General features: G+C 47.2%; 1 protein-coding gene and 1 long non-coding RNA gene across 18 annotated transcripts; one reads left to right on the plus strand and one right to left on the minus strand.

Moving 5' to 3' along the window:
- Positions 1-491: 491 nt before the first annotated feature.
- Positions 492-20918, minus strand: PURA (purine rich element binding protein A). Of its 17 annotated transcripts, XM_085073365.1 has the most exons (4): positions 19528-20918; positions 3634-3699; positions 3491-3547; positions 492-2496 (listed from the first exon to the last, which is right to left on the minus strand). In XM_085073365.1, the coding sequence occupies exon 1, from the start codon at positions 20691-20693 to the stop codon at positions 19743-19745; it is 951 nt and encodes a 316-aa protein (XP_084929491.1). In that variant the 5' UTR covers positions 20694-20918; the 3' UTR covers positions 492-2496; positions 3491-3547; positions 3634-3699; positions 19528-19742. The 17 variants fall into 17 exon arrangements, with proteins under 17 accessions (XP_084929491.1, XP_084929496.1, XP_084929492.1 ...); XM_085073370.1 differs by lacking the exon at positions 3491-3547 and having other exon boundaries at positions 492-1053; XM_085073366.1 differs by lacking the exon at positions 3491-3547.
- A 72-nt stretch (positions 20919-20990) lies between these two features.
- LOC146431095 (uncharacterized) lies at positions 20991-21935 on the plus strand. Its single transcript, XR_014854852.1, has 2 exons — positions 20991-21301; positions 21578-21935. It is a non-coding gene; the product is annotated as an uncharacterized LOC146431095 (long non-coding RNA).
- The last annotated feature ends 563 nt before the right edge of the window (positions 21936-22498 follow it).

The following is a 22498-nucleotide window of genomic DNA, read 5'->3' on the forward strand; positions in this document are numbered from 1 at the left end:
ACCCCCAGGCCCTGAGCAGGGCTGGGAGCACAGGGTGCTCCGGCAGCCTGGGAACAGCAGGAAGCAGGACTAAGCCTCGCTGGAACTGAGTTTGACAGCTCATTACCTCACAGGATGATGTTTTACTTCTATCCCAATGCTTTCTGCTCTAAAACCCCATGCTGTCTCTCCAGGCCTCAGCCCGGTGAGACGTGCAGGTGAGCAGCAGTGAGTGCTGCAGGGCTTTGGGCTCAGAGCATCCTGCTCCCTCTCAGCTGCTCGGGATGTGAAGGGACAGCCTCAGGGAAGGGGCTGGAAAACGTGAGCTAGCACTCCTGTCAGGCCTCGCAGGGAGAGATGTGCTCTGCCTCTTCCTCAGAACCTAACTTGAACCACAAGGATGCAGTGAAAAAAAAACCTGCTTTGGAAGATTTTAAAGAACAGCGCGAACTAAAAAAACAGCTGCCAAAATGAATTTCCATTATTAAAAATCAGCACTGATAAGAGCCATCTTAGATCAAATAATTTATTTAGTAATTCCATGTAAACACTTCAGATTTACTAGCAAATACAATGCTTGCTGTTCTTTTAAATAGATCATTCAAAAAATAAGAATCTATTATTAATGGCAGGTTGACTAGAGATCTCCATACTACTGTACAATAAGGAATTGGTTTTCTAATGGATTTAACATTTCGATTTTTCTTGTTCTGCATTTGCTTTACACAAAGCCCAAAGGACACAGGTTTGAACTGCTCCCTGACGATGCCACTGCGGCCCGGGGTGTTTTGGGGAAGTACGCAGGCAACTCCTCCCATCCTGGCATTGGTGTGAGCTGATGTGAGGGTGGGATGGCAGAGCTCGCGTGAACACTGTTCACAAACACACGCCTTTTCGGTCAGAAAACAGACAGTGAACGGTGGAGAACTTCTCTTTGGGATGTATAAAAGCAACGAACTCCATCGTTGGCATTTAGTTATCAACACAGCAGTACACATACACGTATCCACAGTCTGGAAAAGCATCCTATGAGCTGGAGAAAGCAGTGGTTCTGAGGCTTGGTACACCAGTGCACTAAAACCAAAAGAATGATACCTTCTTACATAGTCAAATGAAAAATAAATATCTTTATTTTCTGCCTACTTTATTTCAGTTTTCAAATAAATTTTAAATAAATCTGTACAAAGTATACTGTTACAGTATATATTTGTAAGTGAACTGAAATGCCTAAGTGTAACAACACTACAGGAAAGCAGTAAAGATTGGCACATCTCTAATCAAGATTAACTTTTACACTCAAAAAATACCAACGCCTGTGAAAACCCTCGAGGTATTTTTGGTATTTTTATGCAAGTTGCGTTACAAACACATGACAGACCAATTCTCCCCTGCCTTGAAAAGAAAATAATTTCTCATGGTTTTCAGAGAACGCGAACATCTTTATGATGCTAAAGGGACACCATCAGGTGAAAAGAGAGAGAGAGATTTCAATTTTTAAAAAGCAAAAACTTTGGTCAAAAACTGTCCAGTTTTAGATTTGGTGCACTTTTGCCCATCTCCCCGAGCTCCGACTGCAGCAGGGCTGTGGGAACACCGCAACTGCCGAGACCCCTCGGAGCGGCCGGAGCTCTGCCCCTGCCTGGCTGCAGGCATGAAGCTGCTCTGGCCAGGGACCCAAACCCTCAGGAGAGGAGCTGTTCCCCTTGCGATCCCAAAGGAATTAACACACATGCCACAGGGCTGCATTTGGCATTTTTTTTCCCCCCAAAAGCAAGAATCTAAAATTGATCTGACAGTGTCCCTTTGCTCAAAATAAAGACTTCCGTGCTAGAGAGGTCAGGTACTGAAACGAACTTGTTCACAGGGTCAAAGAGCCAGGTACATCTCAAAATTCAAGTTTTCAAATCCAACTGCAGTTATTAGATTCATGAGCTTTCAAAACTTCCCAATATTTTGTTAAATAATTCCCAACTGGGAATTGGGGATAAATATTACAGATTAAGAGTGAGAGTTTTCTCTCTTAATCTTTCCAAAGATATATTCACTCGAAGTTTACATGCTGAAAGTTAATCTTACATTAGAATGTAATTGGCTGCAACATAAACCTATAAATAAATCAACTACCATAGATTAAACTCTGTTAAATATTTCTAAGTTAATAAAATATTGACAGTATTATAAAATTACAGTATTTACAATAAGAAAAATCTAGACTAATATATACCTTTAACAGATCTCTTCTCCAATTTGGGATTGCAACGGAATTATGAATATATGAACAATTTATTAGAAAGTTGCATTGCAATTATCAGGTTTTTCCACAAGAGCTAGAGAGGGTGAGCTATCACTGCCTTTGGAAAAAAACAAAAAGTGACTTCTGATGGTGGGGTGTAGCTTTTGAGTACCAAACTGGTAACAGGAGTCCTCCGCAAGACGTCTGAAGATAAGGTAGGACCAGCCTCAACTGCTCAGATTAAGGTTGTATTACAGAACTGCCAGCAATCAGAACCACCCAGGCTGCAAAAGGGGAGGAAAGGTAGTTTTCAGCTCAAAGTGCACAGCTGGAAGGGTTCCCCTCATTCTGGACTCCAACTAAGGCTGCAGGAGCTTCGATCTGCTCTCAGGAACGGCAAAACCCTCAGCTTGGGATTTGTAAGGAGGAAACGAGGGGTTCATGAGGAGGAAACGAGCCACGGTGCTCCTTAAAGGGACATAGTTGGGCTGCAGCTATGCCAAAAACACCCTTGCAAACCACGTACGACAAAACCACACTGGGCATGTGAGATCCTCTTTGACTTGCTCTTTTAGGAGGTTATGTTTTTGGGGGGGTTTTGGTTTGGGTTTTTTTTTTGCATTTTGTTTGCTTGGGAGAAAAAATTGGCTGGGGCCATGCAGTCAACTCATTTTCTGTCCCTCATCAGGTTCTCTATTTCAGGGGCATTAAAAAAACGTGCAGTGTTTGGGTGGCAGATACTTGTGGGGAAAAAGGAGGCTTCAACACTCCCAAGTCAATTTGTCTTGGGGTAAACCAAAAGCAGTGAAGAGTCCTTAAAAATTTTCAGCTGCTTTTGGGGTCTCAGACACCCAGTGATGTCCTTTTAAGGATCAGATCTTTCACTTGCCCTTTTTCACAGCCTCAGAGGAAGAGTTTACAATGAGATTAGGAAGGGCCACATTCACATTCTCTCCCTCCTCCCCACATCCACATTTGCTTTCTAAAAAAAAAAAAGGAGGGAAAATAAGTTTCAAACTCCTTTCCCACCCTTCCCTCCCCCAGTCCTGCTCACTGTAAACCAGAAATGGCAGTTTTTAGTGTTTATTTTGGGATAAATTATTTTCTCAGCCCCAAGCCTGAAGATGCTAGTGAGAGACCTACCCACAGGCTTCGGAGAGGAGGAGCAATTTAGGGGCTTCTACCAATTCCCGTGGTGGGCAGGTGGGAATACCTCTGTCCATAAAAGCAGGATTTAAAATGGTAAAAGAATAATTTGTAAACTTGGGTCTACGTTACCAACAGAAGGCTCTAGGTCCTGCAGGCTCCAATTCCCAGAGATGCAGAGCAGGAAAACTAGAAAGAGAACTCGGTACCTTTCAACCACCTGCTGGGTTGTACTGGGGGGAGTGGGGAATGAGAGAGACAAAATGCCAACTGACCTTATAAACAAAGGTATGTTTAGGGCTTCTGGTTTCAGGAATAAACCGATATTTACTGGTAAAAGTCTGCCAAAAAACAAAAACAGAAACACAGAATTACTGGTAAATATTGGTTTATATGGAGAATTTAAAAAAAAAAAAAAAAAAAAGAGAAAAAAAGAGATGTCATCGTGCTCCTGATCGCCATGTGCTCCCAGGCAGGAGCTGAGAACCGACCCATGGCATCCCTGCACCCGGCAGCGTCTCTGGCACCCGGACACCTCAAACCAGAAGCCTTGTGTTGAGAGGAAAGTCGTGTGTCTTTCCTTTACTCCCCTCACACTACGTGTTCCTGGATTCCCCCCTCCCTCCCCCGCAAGGCTGGTCCTACAGGGGTTTGGCTCAGGAGATGGGAAGTCTGCTTCCAAAAGCACTTGGAAGTGAATTTGTACATAATATGGTATCTCAGCACAAGGCTGCTGGGGCCTGAGCCTCGGCTGCTCCCTGAGATACCATAAAATATACAAGACTGAGTGTATATTTTAAATAAAGCATTTTCTTGTAAGTGGCATAAACCCATTCATTTTATTTACATGCTTATTTATTTCCAAAAATAGAGTTGGTCCACATTGGACAAGAGAAATCAAGAAGCCATACAGTAGAAGAGTTAAAAGTCCAACATTTAACCAAAGTACAATGAAATTCCAGAAGTCTGTGGCTGACTTGAACCACAGGAACATACACATGAGCCACACAGACATTTGTACATAGAGCATTATATTACCAATAATATTTGCAAACATGAGGTCAAGATGGCTAAAAACCCAGCAGGACTGACCCGGGGGTACTGGCTGAACAGAAGTGGGTGCTGAGGGGCCGTCACTGCTGCGGGGAAACACAACTCTCCAGAGATTTTGCTTCACTTTTGGTTTTTTCTTTAACTGAGAAAGTCCTAATTTTTCTGCCCTGGGGATCCAAATTGAGGACACGGTGAAAGCCAACCCCATGGAGCTCCCTAAATGCCGGGGTGCCGGGGGCTCGGAGCTGCGGGACAGCGCGGATGCCACTCGGCACCGGAACCGGCGGAACCCCGCCTGGAGGGCAAAACTGCCCTCTGCTACTTGGCCTTAAAGATCACCTGGAAAAGAAAAAGTCGGGATTTATACCCTTGTGGTGTGCTGCGGGGTGTGTGAAAAAAGTCTGGATGGGGTTTGTCTTGAAAACAAGGATTTCCCTCCCTTGCCGTGGGCAATTTTTGGCATTAGTTATTCCAGTCCTGTCTGTCTTTCCTGGAAGACCACAAATATGCTAGGGGATGTTGCACCGACAGATGAAGGAATAACTTTTTTACATTAAAAGAAAAAAAAAACAGCTTGGAGGATGGACAGCAGAAGAAAAGGAAAAAAAAAGCAAATGGAAAAGATGCCTTATCTCAGCATGAGGGCCCAGTCTGTCTGGGTATTTGCATGGACCTCACCATGATAATTATCTCAGTGTCTCCAAAGGATGGAAAAATAGATTTAAATCTGTATGTTTTCCTGCAGAGAATCACAGCTAGTAAAAGGGGGAAGACAGTTGTTGCACTTCTGGTACTTCTACAAACCACCCACTACATGGGGTAGAACCACACAAAAAGGGTATAAATTAATTTTCCTTTTTCAAGTCATCTTTGACACGCTATTAAGCCTAGTCCAATGTGAATGCTAGTACAGAGCTAATGTACAGAATACCAGCGATAATTATTGGTACCTAACAGGATTTAAAGGCGAGTATACTCAGTACATTTATTAAAAAACACTATTACCAGAACGCCAGAGCTCTGACAGCAGTTACACAAAGCAGCCGTGCAGGTCTCTACGAGGACGGAGCCTTTAGCACAAGTTGCTATGATCATCTGAGCCTGTGACAGACAACTTGATCTCCTAATTTGTTTCCTAGAACATTTCTAATCGCAGATGTGAAATACATTTTAAAACAGAGATGGGCCTGATCCTGTGCAGCTGGGTACATACAACACACCCCAGTGAAACTCAAAGCCCAAATTCCTAAAGAGAGAGCACAAGAAATTGTTTTCTTACATCAAATAACTATCATGCAAGCATACCACGATGATTCTATATTGAGTACTTCAAAGTCAGCTGGTATAATTGATCTAGAAAGTGAGCAGTCTAATGGATTTCTAAGGGTTGGGACAAAGGTTGTGCCAGTGACAACCACCCGATTACCAGGGGGAGCAGCACAGGAACACTGTGGGGGTCTAACGAGCTGTGGTACAGAGGAGCTCCTGCTCAGCAGCCTCACAGACCTGCACCTACACCTGGAATATGCAGGATTCCTGTGGCAGGCTGCACACCTTCACTTCATTTGCTCTGCTACCAGAATCTGAGTTCTTCTTCCTGAATGAGCAATTCACTTACAGCCTGGCATACTGATGGAGCATTAAAAATTGCTTTTTTTCCCCTGCTGCCTGTTGCCTCACATGTCCCAAGTTTAGTCCCATGCTCACAGCACCAAACCTTATCATGCTCTTCTCAATTTTCCAGCCATAGCCAGGCTGGGGTCACTTCTCCAGTATAACCCAACCACTGTGCTCCTTGTCTTTGAACATAAACTCTGACTGAAAGCGTCGCAGTGCCTGCAGTTATCCTGCTGCTATTGCAAACTCCAACAACTCATCAAAGCACTCACTCTTTGGTACCATGTTCTACTGGAGACAGGGAAGGTGGAAGAAGCCAGACTGTTTGCCATGACTCCTAGGCTTTTAAAAAGCTTAAAACTAAGCCAGAGCAGCAAAAACTTGTTTTAGCTGACACCAATTACCTGTGGGTCCTCCTGAGTCTCTTGGGAAGAGAGGTAGCACAGGTCTGCATGTGCACACACACCAACAACCCTCCCTCAAGGACAGACCTAGACAAGAGCTGGAAGATGCTGCCCAGACCTCTGTCCCTACTCCTTCCCTTTCTGCCCATTGTAAAAATCAAAACCTTTTAGTTTTTTCTTGGTAAAAAGAAAAGAAAACAGAACATACCCACAATATCAGACGCTGAGGCATGCTCTGGGATCTGGCAGACCTGCAAGTCCAGCTCAGGGCAGGAATTTGAACTGGCAGTGTTGCATTACAGGAGAACTCTGGATGCCATATTACCCAGTATTTTGGGCTTTTTTCTCCTTCAACCAGACTTTGCAGCCTGGAGCTAGTTGTGTCCACCAGAAAAGTTCCATGAAAATCAATCCTTCTCCACCCAGCAACTTTAGGTCGAATGATACCATTGAATAGAACTCATTTGCTCAAAGGCTGAAGATACAGACTTGGAAGCCTTTAATCACCTTCTCTAACTAGACTTTAGTCTACCTTCTGCTCCCCAAGTGACCAATATCAACTGCAACCAAAGAAAGATTTTGTGATATTTCTCTTCTCATTACATGAGTATTTTTTATCTTGTTTGTCAATGTGTTCAGACATTCTGTTAGGTGCCCCAGCAAACAAGACTGACCATAGAATCAAAGAGTGATTGGGTTGGAAGGAATCACCTGGTCCAGCCCCCTTTCTTTGCAGAAAGTATGTTGCTTTCCACCTCTCACAAATTGGAAAGCTACAGCACTTCAGCTTGTCCTTCTCAAACTGGAGGTCAGGGGTGCTGATCTGCAATTCCCAGTTTCCCGATTAATACTTCAATTAAAAAAAAACCCAAACAAATAAACAACAACCTGATATTATCTAGTCAGGATAGGATGTTATCTAGTCATGGAGAATACTAAGCTGTTTTTTGACAGCCCTGTTTTTGCTAGTACCTTTAGTGTTTCAGTCCCAAGCTTTTTTAAAACCCCTTGATACACCTGTTGCTTCTCCACTTGAATTTCCTGCAGCATCTCTGCCTCACTTGAGTTTCAGAGGGAGGTTCCTTATCTCACCCAAAAGGATGAGGTGATGCACAGCAGGCTCTCAAACATGCCCTGTACTCCAGAATGACATGGAGGAGTCACTTCAGTGGCTTGAAGTAGTACAGGAAATGAATAGTGTCTTCAGTTCCTGCACATCCAGATTTTCTCCTCAGTCCTGTCTCTGATATCCCTCAGACAGCACTAGCTCCCCAAGGCCCCCAGCTCTGCAAAGCCCCTCCTAAACTGCTTCATTTTCAGATCATGGTTACCTGCCCTACTGCATGGTTCTTCCAGTGTGCTCCTCAAGAGTCAGACTTCTGTCCTTTGATAGAATCTTCCTGCACTCACAAGTCCCTTCCTTTATAACTATTTTTAACAACTGTTTACTTTGCTCTTTCATGACAGAGTTCTGCCTCACCTGGATGCCTGTAACCCTCCCAGGTATCTATGGTAAGTCTAAGGACTTCATTTTTCTGATCTTCTCCCCTGCAATATTTTGCTACACAAGACTCACTTTCAGTCCAGCACCTTCCACCCCTGAGAATGCTGAACCTGCAATTCAGTGACCCCCAGCTGGTCACTGCTAGTTAACAACTCAACAATAATTGTATCTTGGATCAGTTCTTATATTTTAGTACTAAACAAAGGCTAACTCTAGACCAGGCTGTTACAAGAAATGATCCTTTAAGTAAATCAAGATGTTTGCTCACGAAAATGTTAGCCAGTTCCTTCCCAACCAACCTGGCTAGATAGCATGGTCATAATGGACCTTACTTTTACTAAAAGGTTTATGAAGATGCATGAGCCTGTTTTTTCTGCCAAGGCTCATGAAATCCACAACTTTCCTCTTGTTTGGAACAGAAAACTTCCTAATACCTCCATGTCATTAAAATACAGAATTTATATCCAACATAAATGTGGCTGTTTGGTTGTCAGTACTCCAATTTCCTCCGATTTTACAGCAACCTTTTAGATGTAGTGTTCCTCCTTTATGACCTAACATACCTGCTCAGTGGAGTACAATGGCAGGTAATGCAGTATCTTATTGATTTCCATCTCCCCCACCATGTTTCAATCAGACCAGCTGTGCCGAGGTCTTTTTTCACCGCTGAGCAGTCTACAACAACTATTTTTGTCTCCTGTTTCCACCCTGTTGTACAGACGTGCCCATTCCTTACTCCAGCCCACAGCCTGAAGCTGGCTGTCCCTCCTGCGCACACAACTCTGCTCCCAACCTCCGTGTACTCCACACCCAACAGCTGCCAGAGCCCTGACAGCCTCAGCCTTCCACCAGATTGTCCACTCTGTCCCCCCCAAACCCTGCCCACCTCCCATGCCACCAGTCTGGGGATGCCTGGCCTGAAGTGGAAACGCTGTGAAGTCACAGCTCCTCACTTCACCTCTCTGTCACTGCCTTTTCCCAGGCACACTAAGACTTCAGGAAGAGGTACTGCCACATCCTAAATTGTATCTCCTTCCTGGACCCCAAATTTAGCTTTCCAGGTATCTCAGCTTCAAGAAGAACATCCCAAGGCTTGCCCCAAGCATCCCAATACGCTTCAGGGCCTACATGTCCAATCAACAGGCAAATAGTCTGATGGATCTCCTAATCATTGGGAGCTTGCATTTCCCATCACCAAATTCTCTGCCATTCAAACCTCCCACAGCTGCTTCTCCAGATTCTGGAGGCATCTCCAGAACACAAGTCAACTCCTCAACCAAGGCTTTAGTTATAAATCGCTCCTTTAATCCTGTCCAGTTTCAAGTCTCCACAAATACAAGTCAAGGCAGCCACTGCCACGGTGGGAATGAATCCCGACAACCTGCAGAGGATTTGATGCCATCTCTCCTCCACCAGTTCAGCAGTTCTGGCCTCAGGATGCTTTCTGGAACCTGGAGTGCCCTCACTTGTTGCTCCATACAGTTATTTTATCAGCAGATAATCACTTGTAAAGCGTGTCCTCTCTGTACTCTTGCGTGCAGTTCTTTGTGCAATTAAGCCAATGTACTTCGATTCCCATAATTAAGCTAGGAATTTTACTTTATGACCATATAAAGTCCATCTTTAAACTAAAAATAGACTGACAGTCAACGGATTCTTTTTTTTTAATTACTTTAAACCGCCAATTAGAGACTTTCATTGGACAAGATAAGTTACATATGGCCTTGCAGAACCCTGCAAGGACTCATTTTCCAGGACTTTTATTGACAGGTGAAGCTCAGAAGTCAACTTTTTCTTTTTTTAAGATGGAATGAGCCTCTGAACACAGCAGACCTATCCACAAAACAAACTGTTCACATGCATGAAGGCAGAGATGACTTTTACATGAATTTGCAGTGCTTAGTTCAGAGTTATTAATGACAGAAAATAATTCAAAGCCTTTAGTCCCTACTTTGCTCAGACCTGCCTGGTTGGCCTTCAGCAGCCCCTGGCAACGGTGAATCTACTGTCATTTATTATTTAAATAAAACAATCTTTTTAATAAAAAGAAATTCTGACCCCATTTAAACTCTGTACCTGACAAGACACCGGCTTCTTTCCTTCACCTCTAGTGCTGCTCACAAAACATTTTTTTTAAGCTGACCTGCCCACACAGCTCCTGATAAGCCAATGCTACATTGCCAGCTCTCCTCAGCATCACTCGAGTGGGAGGTTTAAACACCAGATTTCACAAAATCCTTTCTCCATGCCCTGGCATTTCTTGAAGTATTGACAGATCAGCAAGCCTTCCCAGCTTGCCCAAAAGTGAGCCAGCTGGACCTGCTTCTGCTGGACTGACGCAGAGAGAAGAGCTGGTCCCTGAAATCCCAGCGCTCACCTCTCGACCCCCAGGTGAGTTGTGAGGAGCCTGGACCGGCTGACACCAATGTGCCGATTCAGACTCACTCCCCAGGAGCTGCTGGTCTGAGCTCCCCTGCCCATACGAGATGCCTGGGCAAAAGGTGAGCCCAGGCAAGTTCCAAACCTCAGAAGACTGCAGGCAGTAAAGCCAGCAGCCTACATCATGCTCACTATTGTGCAACTGGGATGAAGCATGGAGAAATACAATGCATTCCCCAGGGAGACACTAGAGCAAGCCCAAGCTGGGGGACAGAGACACCCAAAGCAAGGTGGCTGCCTTTCAAATGACAGAGCTGCTCCCAGACATCCCAACAGACAGGTCCTGCCTGATGCACAACCACTGTCCTTCCGCCTTTCTACCCAGAGTGAGAACAAAACCCCCAACGTGTAATGTCCCAACCTTGATGGACACACAGCAATTTGAGCCTGAGTCACACATCAACACATTCACCAGTAACAAACAACCACTGCTCATTTACTGACCCTCAGCAACGGAAAAACCAACCACTGCTCATTTACTGACCCTCAACTCCCAGCAACAGAAACTGTCCAGGCTGGTATGACATAGACACAGCCTCCTCCAGCCTCTGGACTTCAGCACTGGCCACATCAGCACAGCCAGTGACACAGAGGAGCTCAAACCATGCCAGGGGGTCAGCCCTGCAGCAGAGCCCCCGCAGCCCCAAAACATCCCATGCCAGTGCTGGCCCATGCATCAATCCACAGCATGATGATGATGATGTCTGAGAGCCCAAATCCAAACCCACTGGGGTCAGCATGGTCACGGGGCTTCAGATGCAGCTTGCAAGCCACTTTCATAAGCAATTCTCCATTGAAATCAACATCATGACTGGGATGACATTTCAACACAGGAAGATTTTTCCCAAAAAGCTGTTTAAACCTCTCCAAGTCATGCACTTGCTGTCCCAGTGGCATGCTCCCACAACAGCCACCTCCCTCCAAGGTCTCCCTTGCCAAGAAGGGCACATCCTTCCTTGCTGCAGATGTAAATCCACACCTCTCAACTCTCCAATCTCAAACAGAAAGAATGAAGCTGGTTTTTTTTTTTTTTTGCTTCCTGCATTTTTCAAGATAGTGTTTCAAGAAAAAAAATGCTTCAATGCCACAGTCAGGGAAGCTCAGCAGGAGCTCCCACTGCCAGTGTTGCAGCCAGTCCTCTTTGCACTTTGGTCTGCTACGTGGCCTATGACTCAGAAAGGGCTAAGGTGTGTATTTTTGCAAACCGAACGTCAGGATGAACAGCAAACTAACTGATGACCAGCAAAGCCAAGGAATCATGAGAGTTAAGACTGAGCACCCTGCTGGGGGAGATTCAGCAGATTCCCATTCAAACCAAACACTCTCCCAGCTGATGGCTGATGCAGAAAGGAGCAGAGGTTCACCACATGTCATGAAACCTAAGCCTCAAGACCAGGTGTGGAAATGGCCAGAGTCATCTGCACAGCCAAAGCCAAGTTCAACAGCAAAGTAGTCCCTGCCCAGGACCTGACAGCTATGTTATCTGTGTTTTAGATATTTCACTGTTCTGCAAACTCTAGCTTGGTCTGATAAACCTACTGCCCACTGGTTGGTGGAGCATGTCTTAAACCCAAACAGTATCAGGTCTTCTTCTCTGAGATCGCTCCAAGGTACATTACACAGGGACAGCAGAACTTCCCTACCGAACCACATGCCTGACTTGAGCCCCAGGTGATGTCTGGTCACCCAAAATGAGACAACACCCAGGCAAAATCTACAGCTAGCCTGATCAGGCTCCATCTTGGCTGGCCATGCTGCCTTCCAGAGCAAAATGCTCAGGACCAGATCCCCTCTCTGGGTGAAGGAGAGTCAGTAGTATCGATCTGCAAAGGGACAGTGAAGCATTGTTCAGGGATATCCAGCCATTCACTCTGTCTTGTTTTAATCAGTCAACATTCAAAAGACAGATAGAGGGGCCAAAAGTCATCTATCTTTCATCTTTTTTCACCTTATCTCCACCTGACATTTTTCTGGGAAGACATGCCTCGTTTCTTGCAGTATGACTTCAACTCTCCCTCTTCTGTGATATTTTGCCTCAAACAGGCTACATAACCAGTTACTACTTTTCTAGAGGTGGGTGTGACATCCTCTGACTCTTCCAAAACACAAAAGTGTTCATCTGGCTTGAGCCACCAAACTGCAGTGATGGGACCAGCAGAACTACCACAGCCAGGGAGCCCAGCTCCTGCTGCTCCATGATCCCCTGGGACCAGCTGCCTGACACCCTTTGGCTGCTTGTGGCAAAGAGCCACTGTCATTGGGCTCTCATGGGCTTCTCCAAGTGCCGCCCCCATACCCATCCTGATGCTGAAGCACTTGCATGGCAGCCCAGGTGTACCTTGGCCATCCACCTCTGCCACATCCAAACTCTCACCTTGCTCTGAAAGCCTTTTCCCACTCTCCAGACAGACAACACCTTTGCTGTGACTGCTGGAAGCTCCTCCCCTGGGACAAACTCTTTTCAACCAGAGTGAGTCTGCCAGCTCAGGAAATGCCTTTGTTACTGACAGCACCACACCTGCCTGAACACAAACCCGCTCATCCTTTCCCTTCCAGTGTAGTCCTCCAGCAGCAACTTCTATGCCATCCAAATCGCAGTATAATATCCAGAATGCCATTGGAGAAGCAACACCGTGAACCCCTGCAAATGGATGATTTGGCCTTTCCTTCTCTCTGCTATCTGCAGCTGTTCTGCACTAACAACAAACAACACACAGCCCAGTAAAGCTTTGTGGCCCACTTGTAATCCACAAGAAGTGGCACCGTTGTGGATCCTTACGTGAGCTGCCTTTCTCCCAGACTGCAGCGCTGCTAACACACAGTCCCATCAGGAACTGAAATGCTTTGGAAAGATAACATGCAAAGAAGAAGGATAGGCAGGCTAAGAGAAACTCCCAGAGCGGACCCAGGACCATCTGGCACAAACAGGAGCGGGAAGGCAGCCTCTGCTGGGAGCAGAGCAGAGCAGGCAGCCCGACTCCAGCTGCGGAGCTTCCGGAGAGCTGCCACATGAGAGGAGCATCCTTCCTGCGCCATCAGCCCATCACCCTCAGCCATCCCAACACAGCACATACCACTTCAGAGAAAAAGAAAACTGCCATGAACTTCAGGCCCAAAGATTAGGCTCTTAGGGTAATACAAGCTTTTAAAAAAGGTTATAATTTTGGAAGTCCATTTAAATTAACCTTAACTAGCTTTAAACTCTATATACGTATCTCCTTGCCACGCTCACAACCCACGCACATTTTGCGGTGCCAGCGAGCTAAATCATGTGCAAGTGAGCAGAGTAAAAGGAATCACAGGCTTGAAAAAAGCTCTGGGCAGAAACTCTCTTTCATTGTTGCAAGCGGCACGGGAGATGGCAACAGCAGAAGGAATCAGGAATAAAAATGGAACTCGCTTGTTTACCTCGTCGGTTTTGTCAAAACATTGTGACAACGCTTTGCGTGCAGCCCGTTTCTCTGTTCTGCCACCAAAAATTCAGAGCCCTTCACCTATCTTCACGCATTACAGGAGAAAGCCAAGAACAGTAAAACTTTTAGGGAGAGAAATGAGTGTGCAAAAAATATAGAAAAGCCCAGCATGAGAATCTCAAACTACTGGGCTCCTCTTCCAGATAGTCCAAACACCACCAGGAACAGTGACCCTCCAGCTGCACAAGCTGAGTTAACAAGGAGCAGGCAGCCAATGAAGGAGGAGAGTAAGACAATAAAGGGAAAGTTTGGGTAAGCCTGACAAAAAGCAAAAGAAAAAAAAAAAGAAGAAAAAAGCAAGGAAAAAAAAGCTGCAAACTGGGTTTCTAAAAATGAAAAATTCTTGACAGTGTCATTTTGAAAGAGAAACTCCCAGCGTTTCAGGCAGAGCCCTACGTCTCCAAAAGCCATCCAATCCAGTAGGAAGCAGTAGGTTTTTGAAGGAACAAATTGCACAGCTGCGGAAGAATTTGCCTTCACTGTCTTCTTTCCAACTCACCTAAGAGAGACTCACTTTCTACCTGGCAGACTAGCAAAACTGAGGAAATTGGTTGGTTCTAGTTATACTTTTGAGTTTTCATGCTTGATAAGAGCCCCTAAAATGTAAACCTGTTTTAGCATTCTTGTACATTAATGTCATCATTCTCCCTGCTGACTCCCACAACTTCTGCCACAGACAAGTCAATCAGATTTGGTATATGCCCTGGGACAGGGAAGGGGAGGCCTGGGTTTAAAGCAAAGAAGCAACCAAAAAAAATAATTATGTCAGTGCTCTGCAAGGTGTTGGATCCAAGCTCAGTGGATCTGCTGAAGTCTTCGATCCAAACCACTTGGCAATTTTACTTAAAAAAAAAGGAAACAAAAAAACCTTTGACCTGTTGAACTTAGAGAAAAGCAAGTGGCAGACCTTGGAGGAAGGGAGACAACGTGTGTGGGTGCAAAAACATGTGCTGTAGTTCACCACTTTAGAAGAAATCAGAGTTTTGCTTTGGTTGGTTTTGCTTTTTCTGAAGTGCCAGGGAAAGGCGCTTCCCAAGGGGCGACTTTAGAGTTTAAGGGTGCCAAGGTGGAAGCATGAAGTGAAGACATGCCAAAAACATCAGGTTTGCATAAACCCTTCTGGAAAAAGTGCACCGTGTTTCTAGGAAAAATGCATATCTACCAAATCTCCACTGACCAGGGGCCACTTGAGCACGCAAAGTTGCATCAATTTGCAGCATCAATGCTGACATTTTTGCCTTCTCCTTCCACCCCCCTCCCCAATTTTTTTCCTTGGGAGACATACAGCGCCACTGCATTAGAACGTACAAGAAATGAAAACAGTGAGTACGACTGATATAGATCCATTGACTTTTTATTACAAATGTACTTGATCACTTGGCTTCAAAAAAGTTTAAATCAACCCCTATTTTCTGTACGCCAGTACAAAGTAAAATCTATTTTACAAATTAAATACCTAAAAATTTGACAAAAATATTAAAGTTTGATGGAAAAAACAGTTATAAAAATCTTAAATCCCCTTTTAAGAAGATAAGAGATAACATTCCCTCCCAACCCCCACAGTCCTGTTATACAGTATTAATAGTCATTTTTTTTAGAATAGGTAGGTATGTTATATCTTGCTGTTAGCATACAAGTCACTCTAATAGCTTTATCTGTATATACTCCAGTTAGTGCATGAATGTCATCTGATTGAATATAATCAACTATCTTTAACTGATCCCTAATTTACATTTCATAGCTTGCATAGTTTGAAGGGACAAAGGTTACACTACAGCTAATCATAAAAAAGGTGGTTACAGTGCTATTTTTAAAGGCAACAAAGTAATTGCTCCCAAAAAACCCAAAAACCAAAAAAACCAAACCCAAAACAAAACAAAAAAAAAAAAAAGAAGTTACCGGTCGGCTCTGAGCAGGGGTTAAAGCCCCGGCAGCTCTGCCCGGCTCCCAGGGGCAGCCCCTCTGCGCTTCCCCCAGTCCCGGGACAGCTTGGGAACCGCTCTCCCGGCAGCGCTACGCCCGGCACCTTTCAACCCCTGCGAGGGATACGCGCAAAGTGACACTGTCAAGTATTTCTTTCCTTTTTTATTTTCTTCAATCGAATTTTCCAAAAACGAAAAGCCCTCCGCCTCCGGGCGCGCCAGGCTGGGAGCTCGGCGCGCTCCCGGCTCCCCGCAGCCGAGCTCCGCTCTGCCCGCGGATCCCGACCGGGGCTCCCGGCACCGGGACCACCCCGGAGCGCTCCGGCCAGACCCCCGGCGAGCTGCGGGCTGCCTCCCGCCGCAGCATCAGCGGCGGGACCGCAAAGAAGAGGCAGGAATCAACAGCGGCTCGTGCTGTTTCTTTTTTTTTTTTTTTTATTTAAATTCTCAAAGACAGAGCAATTTCACTTTTCTTTTTCCTTTTAACAAAAAAATAGAATTTTAATTTGGAGGACATTTCTCCGTTAGCATAAAACCACTTAAAGGGTGGTTGTATTTCAATGGTAAATTACTTGACAGTGTCCCTTTAACTTAAAAATAAAATAATGTCAGTATTGCAATGAATTTCAAGTTTTCTTGCACGTAGTCATTATAAAGTAGCTTTTATCATGCTCTTGGACCTATTCTACAAGACATTTCAAGGAAAATATAAGGCATACTTCTCAGGAATTACGTATCTTGGCACATTTGAGCATACTGTCTTTTTTAAAAACAACACATATGGTCAAATATACCTTTCTTCTTCTAACATTAAACAGGGTTTTCTGTACTTTGTTTTAAATACTGAGATATTAGAGCCTTGGTAAAGTACCGAGCACCTCCGGGAAAACAAAAATTAAAACAAAGAAAGCAAACAAATAAATCAAAAGAAAACTAAAACAACCAGGAGCAAAATCCCACGAATCTTTACAGTCATTTTAGTCTTTCGTTATCATCATTCATCAAGTCCTTGAACATACAGAACGTGCGTTAAAAGAAGAAAAAAAACAAAACAAAACAAAAAAACCAAGGAAACACGCAGAAGAAACCCAAAACTAGACAAAAACTGACCACAAGTTCTCGGCCACTGTTCACAGAACTGCCCGCGGGCTGTCCCAGGCTGTACTGGTTTGACTGGAACCGCGCGGCCCGTGCGCTTCTCGAGTCAGCCGGATCCTGGGCAGGATCCGGGCGGCGCGGGGAGGAAGACCACGGGAGCAGCCTGCCTCGTTAGCGATGCTCCCAGGAGCCGGGAGGGACGGAAGGACACTCTGCCGTGCTCTCCTCGCCTCCCGCTACTTATTGCTGGGAACGCACCGCGGCGGCGTGGAACTACGGGCGCCGGAGCGCGTCCGTCGGCAGCGCGACAACTTTGGGGAGGGCAGTGAACAGCAGGACCGAGACAATCAATCAAGTAGCAAAACCAAAGCAATTAAATTCCTAACTACGTCTAGCAGCATGGAGAGTGCAGTCCCGACACATCACAGTTGAAGTACAATAATCGCTGGAACTGCCCATCCAGAGCCTCCGATTTAGAAGCAGGTTATCAGACACATGTTTACATGCAATTGAGAACCATTTCAAATGTCACATTACGCACTCTGAAAAGCTTATTTCACTACTGGGAAATAGGAAAAGTGCACAATAAAGCAATTTTAAACATTTCCAGTGATTGTTTAAAAAGAAACAGAAACACCTCGCTACCAGCGTCTCGTGTTTAACTTTCTGTGAACACTAACAGCAAACTTCTTTCAAGGGCAATAATGCATGGTACAATGGAAACAGCTTGTTTTGACACTTACAGTACATCTCAAAAAAAAAAAAAAAAACCAAGAAGAAAAAGGGAATTATAATTTCAACTGGGAATAAAACGACAGCAGGAAATCAAATTCTTTAAAACAAGCTTTTTTTTTGTTTTCTCCCCACCCTTCCAAAACTCCATCCTTGCCCCTCGGTAAAGAAGCACTGGCAGCTCCTGCTTGCACAGGAGCAGCTCAGGTCTACCTGACCCCTAACTGTGCCAAGACCATTCAGCAAAATGATTGCATTCCCAAAAAACTTCCGAGTGGAACAAGATTCTAGTTTCTCTGAAATGCTCTCTACTGAATTCCAGCCAAGAAAAGAAAAGAAAAGAAAAAACAAAAAATAAAGTTTTGTTTTCACTGTTTAAGGCATCTTTTTTTTATAACATTTTCTCTTCACTCGCAATGATGATAGTCATGCAGCAGTTTAATGATAAAAATATATTAATATTTTACTATACAGCAGCAAGAAGTTAGTCAATTAAAAGCACACCAACTTTTTTTTTAAAAGAAAAAAAAAAACATAACCGAAAACAACAAAGACAACCTGTAAAAGTCTATTATTATTCTTATTATTATTACAAACAATTTCAATTTGGAGAACACACCTGGACAGATTAGTGTTCTGACAAATCTGTGTTTCCCTAGCCTAGGCTTTGAGCAGAGCCCGCACGTGGCGGGAGCTGGGACGGGGAGGGCAGGGCACGGCCAGGCTCGCCAGGTATGTAGCCAGTAATAATAACTAGCACCACAGCTACATGGAAATCCGTTACAGACACACACCGGCTTGGCTTTCACTGTCCAACCAAACTCCGACCCCCATGGCTCAGTGGGATCACGCTGCCCTCGCGCTGCACTGGTTCCTAACAGGCCTACGGAAGTTAACAGGGATCAAAGCATCGGTCTGGACCTCTCACGAGTTCAGGAGATAGTGCTAGTGCCAGTGGCGACACGGAAAGACTCGCTACCTGCTGTCCAAAAACAGGTGGACTGGAAACCGCTGCACGTCAGGTTTAGTACTTTAAGTACACAGAATAAAAAAAATATATTATGAACAATACAAGTACATCTCATATACACAATAATGACAATACGCCTACTCAGTTGTAAACCAAACAGGTGCAGAAAAAAAATATTATGGGAGGAAATTCTTTACTTTTCGTTTTTTTTTCTCTCTCTCTCTCTCTTTTTTTTTTTCTTTTCCTCTTTTCTGTTTTTTTTTTTTTTACTATTTGAATAACTTTGGTTCAAACGTAAAAATCACAAGTTAGCAAATTTCATTTAAATGCCTTTTTTAATAATTTTTCTTCATGTTCACAGAAGTTTCACTGACCATTTTTATATGTTTAAGGTCCAGATGCAATGCATATTGTATAAAAGAGAGCACTTATTGTTTACCTTGCATGAATTAAACCTACGTACCTTTTAACTCTACAAACTTCTGCATAACATTTAGACAAAGCTCAGACACACAGCATGCCTAGCCCTCATATATATATACACATCTCTAATCACAGGTATATAGGGTGTCAAATATACTATAGTAACCTCCATGTAAGGTTCGAAATTTGGTAACAAAATGAGAAGAAAAAACTAAAAATATTATTTTACGTGTTCTAAAATATCTCTTTTTTTTTGTGCTAAAGTCAAATGTTAGCTCAACATGAAAAGGACTTTTTTTATATAATTCAGCAATATTATAATCTTGACCATTTTTGCAAACACTTTTAATAATAATAGCTTAAACGTGTACAAAAGTTCTCGGTTAATTAGGGAAATAAACACTCAGTTCTTTATATTTTTAATCAAGTAGGAAACACAGTTCATATATAATGTTATTACTTTTTTTTTTTTGACTCTTTTTTTTTTGTGTGTTTTGTTTTTTTTTGTTTTGTTTTGTTTTAGCAGCTGCTTACTGTTTGATACGGTGGGTAAAGTGGAGGAACATCCAGCGATGGGTGGCGGGTCTGAGGCGCTGCTGCTGCCGGGCGGCGGGGGGGGCGCCGGGCGGGCGGCGCGGCCGGGGGGGCTTCGGGCGGAGGGGGGGCTCCGGGCCGCCGCCCCCGCGCCCCGCCGCCCGCCCGCCCTCCCGCCGGCGGCGGGGCCAGTCCGCGTCCCGGGGGGCGGGCGGTCAGTCCTCCTCGGGCTCCTCGGCCTGCAGCAGCGCGCCGGGCGGCCCGGCGGCGGCCGCCTCGGCCTCGGGGGGCGGCTCGGCGCCCACGGCGGGGGCGGCGGCGGCGGCGGCGCGCTTGTCCCGCTGCTTCTCCTGGATCTTCTTCATCTCGTCCGAGTACTTGCAGAAGGTGTGGCCGAACTTGGCCCAGACCTTGTAGGGGACGGTGATGGAGTTGCGGTAGGTGGGTTTCACCTCGCTCACCCGCATGAACACGCCGTACTTGTTGGAACCCACGTCGAAGAAGAAACGCTTGTTGTCCACAGTCAAGGAGGTGCCCTCGGGCAGCTCGGCCGGCTCCTCCTCCACGCCGTAGTCGTCGATGAGCTTGGCCAGGGCGTCGCGGAACTCGATGAGGCCCTGCGCGGGCAGCGCGATGGTCTGGCCCTGCGTGGAGCCCAGCCCCGGGCCGCGGTTCACGGTCTGGCGGACGCGCAGGAAGCGCCCGCGCTGGTTCTCCTTCAGATCCATGTAGTACTTGCGGTTCTCCCGCACCAGGAACTCGCTCTTCAGCGCCCGCCGGGGCTCGTCGGCCGCCTGCGCCAGCTCGGGGGGCTGGCTGGGCCCCAGCTGCGCGTAGTGCTCGATGAAGTCGCCCAGGTAGTCGCGGAACTCGACGGCCACCGACATGGAGAGGGTCAGGCGGCTCTTGTTGCCGCCCGCGCCCACCTCGGCGATCTTGAGGAAGCGGCCCTTGGCGTTCTGCTTCACGTCCAGGTAGAAGCGCTTGTTCTGGATGTCCACCCGCTTGGAGGCCAGCTCCTGCGTCTCGTGCTGCAGCCCGCCGCCCGGGCCCCCGCCGCCGCCGCCGCCGCCGCCCGGGCCGCCGCCGCCCGCGCCCGGCCCCCCGGCGCCCGCCGCGCCCCCGCCGCCGCCGCCCTGCTCGCTGCCGCTGTCTCTGTCCGCCATGATGCCGCCGCCGCTCCGCCGCCGCCGCCGCTCGGGCCTCGCCCGCCGCTGCTCGCCCCGGCGCGGCCGCCCCCGCGCCGCCGCCGCCTCCTCCGCCGCCGCCGCCGCCTCCTCGGCCGCCCCCGGCCGCCGCCGCCGCCGCCGCCTCCTCCTCCCGCCGCCGCCGCCGCCGCCGCCGCTGCTGCAACAGCCCCCGCGGCCACCAGCCGGCCGCGCTCTCGCGAGATCTGCCGGAGCGAGGAGAGGGCGCGGGAAGGCGGCAGAGAGCGGCCCCCGCCGCCGGCCGCCCCGGTGAGCACGGCGGCAGCGCCGCGCCGCCGAGCGGCCGCCGCGGGTACTGCAGCTCCGCGCAGCCCCCCGCAGCCCGCGCACCGGCGCCGCTCCGACCCCCGCTCCGACCCCGCTCCGGGGCACCGGCGCCTTGCCCGGCCCCGGCCGCTGACCCCGCTGCAACCGCGCTCCCGCACGCCGGGGGCAGCTGGCAGGGCCGCGGAGAGCCGCCGGGCTCGTGCTCCCCGGAGGGAGCCCTACGGGATAACGCTCAGCAGCGGGCCCTCCGCCCGGGTGGGATGCCCGAGCTCCCCGGGTGGGACGTGTGTTTATTGGGGGTAGATAACGAAGCTAATTAATAGGCCTGTGGCGCGGAGCGGGGCTTGGAGGTTGGGGAGCGCGGCGGGGATGGGGACCGGGGGGACCGGGCGTCCCCCCGCAGCGGGGCTTTGGAGGTGGGGCTTGGAGGTGGGATTTTGGTGGTTTGGGGGTGGGTTTTGGAGGTTTGGGGGTGGGTTTTGGAGGAGATGCTTTAGCTTCTGGTCCTTGTTTCCAAACCCTCAATTTTAAGCCAGCTCCAGCCCAAGTAAGGATGTTTTCTCCTGATGCTGCAGGTCAGGAGGCAAAGTGGCAGAATTGCTCTGGGTAAAAGTCACTTCCCTGCCTGCTGCTTCCAGGATTGCTGATTGCTGTGGAAGGCATGGATGTACCTCTAGAATCCCAAAAAGTCTGCAAATGATGCACTAGGAGTGGTGCTGCGAGGAGCATTTTGGGGTGGCCTACGGAATGTGCTTGGCACACAAATGGCTTTCTCGAGGAGACAGGGAGTGAACTGCTGAGACATCTTGGGTTAGATGATGCTCAGATATCACAGGAGGAACCCCAGCCTGCCCCATGGCTGTGGTTAATGCTGTGGTGATGGCGAGTCCATGGGTAAAAAAAACAATAAATGGAGAAACAGTTTCCGTTTTACCACAGAAACAATATTTCAGCACTGGCTGAGCTGCAGCTTGCCAGCTGTCGGCTGCAGGAAAGCTCTGAGTGCTTGGGATGTGCAGTGCTCTCCGTGGGTGCTGTGAGTGATTTTCAGCCCTGAACTGTCCTGGGTGTTTCCCGATGTGGGAACTGCGTGTCCAGGTCAGCATCACCACGCTGCACCCATGGCAGACTGTGGGCTGGTGCTTTGGCACTCTCTCTTGATTTGCTCTTTTTATCCTCAAGTCAAATGACATTAAACAACCTAACCAAGGCCTGTCCATGCCACCTGTTGCTATCACCAGCAGGTATCCCTATGGATGAACCACTACTTTATCCATGAAGTAGAGCTGGGAAATGCCAAACTGCTGAGGAATTGTGTTTGTGCCCTGGAGGTGCATGGCCTGTCTCTGACTGGGGTGCTGTGAGAATGGCTGGTGCTGAGGTTGCTGGCCAGCAGCAGAGGTTATTTTTTCTCCCCAGCACAGGCCAGTGTTACTGTTTCGGGGGTGGATGTGCTCCAAGTGGTAGCAGCAATCCCGGGAACACCCTGCCAGTGT

This window comes from Lichenostomus cassidix, chromosome 13 (genome assembly GCF_008360975.1).
Source record: "Lichenostomus cassidix isolate B80296 chromosome 13, HeHo_3.0, whole genome shotgun sequence".
Taxonomy (NCBI): Eukaryota; Metazoa; Chordata; class Aves; order Passeriformes; family Meliphagidae; genus Lichenostomus; species Lichenostomus cassidix.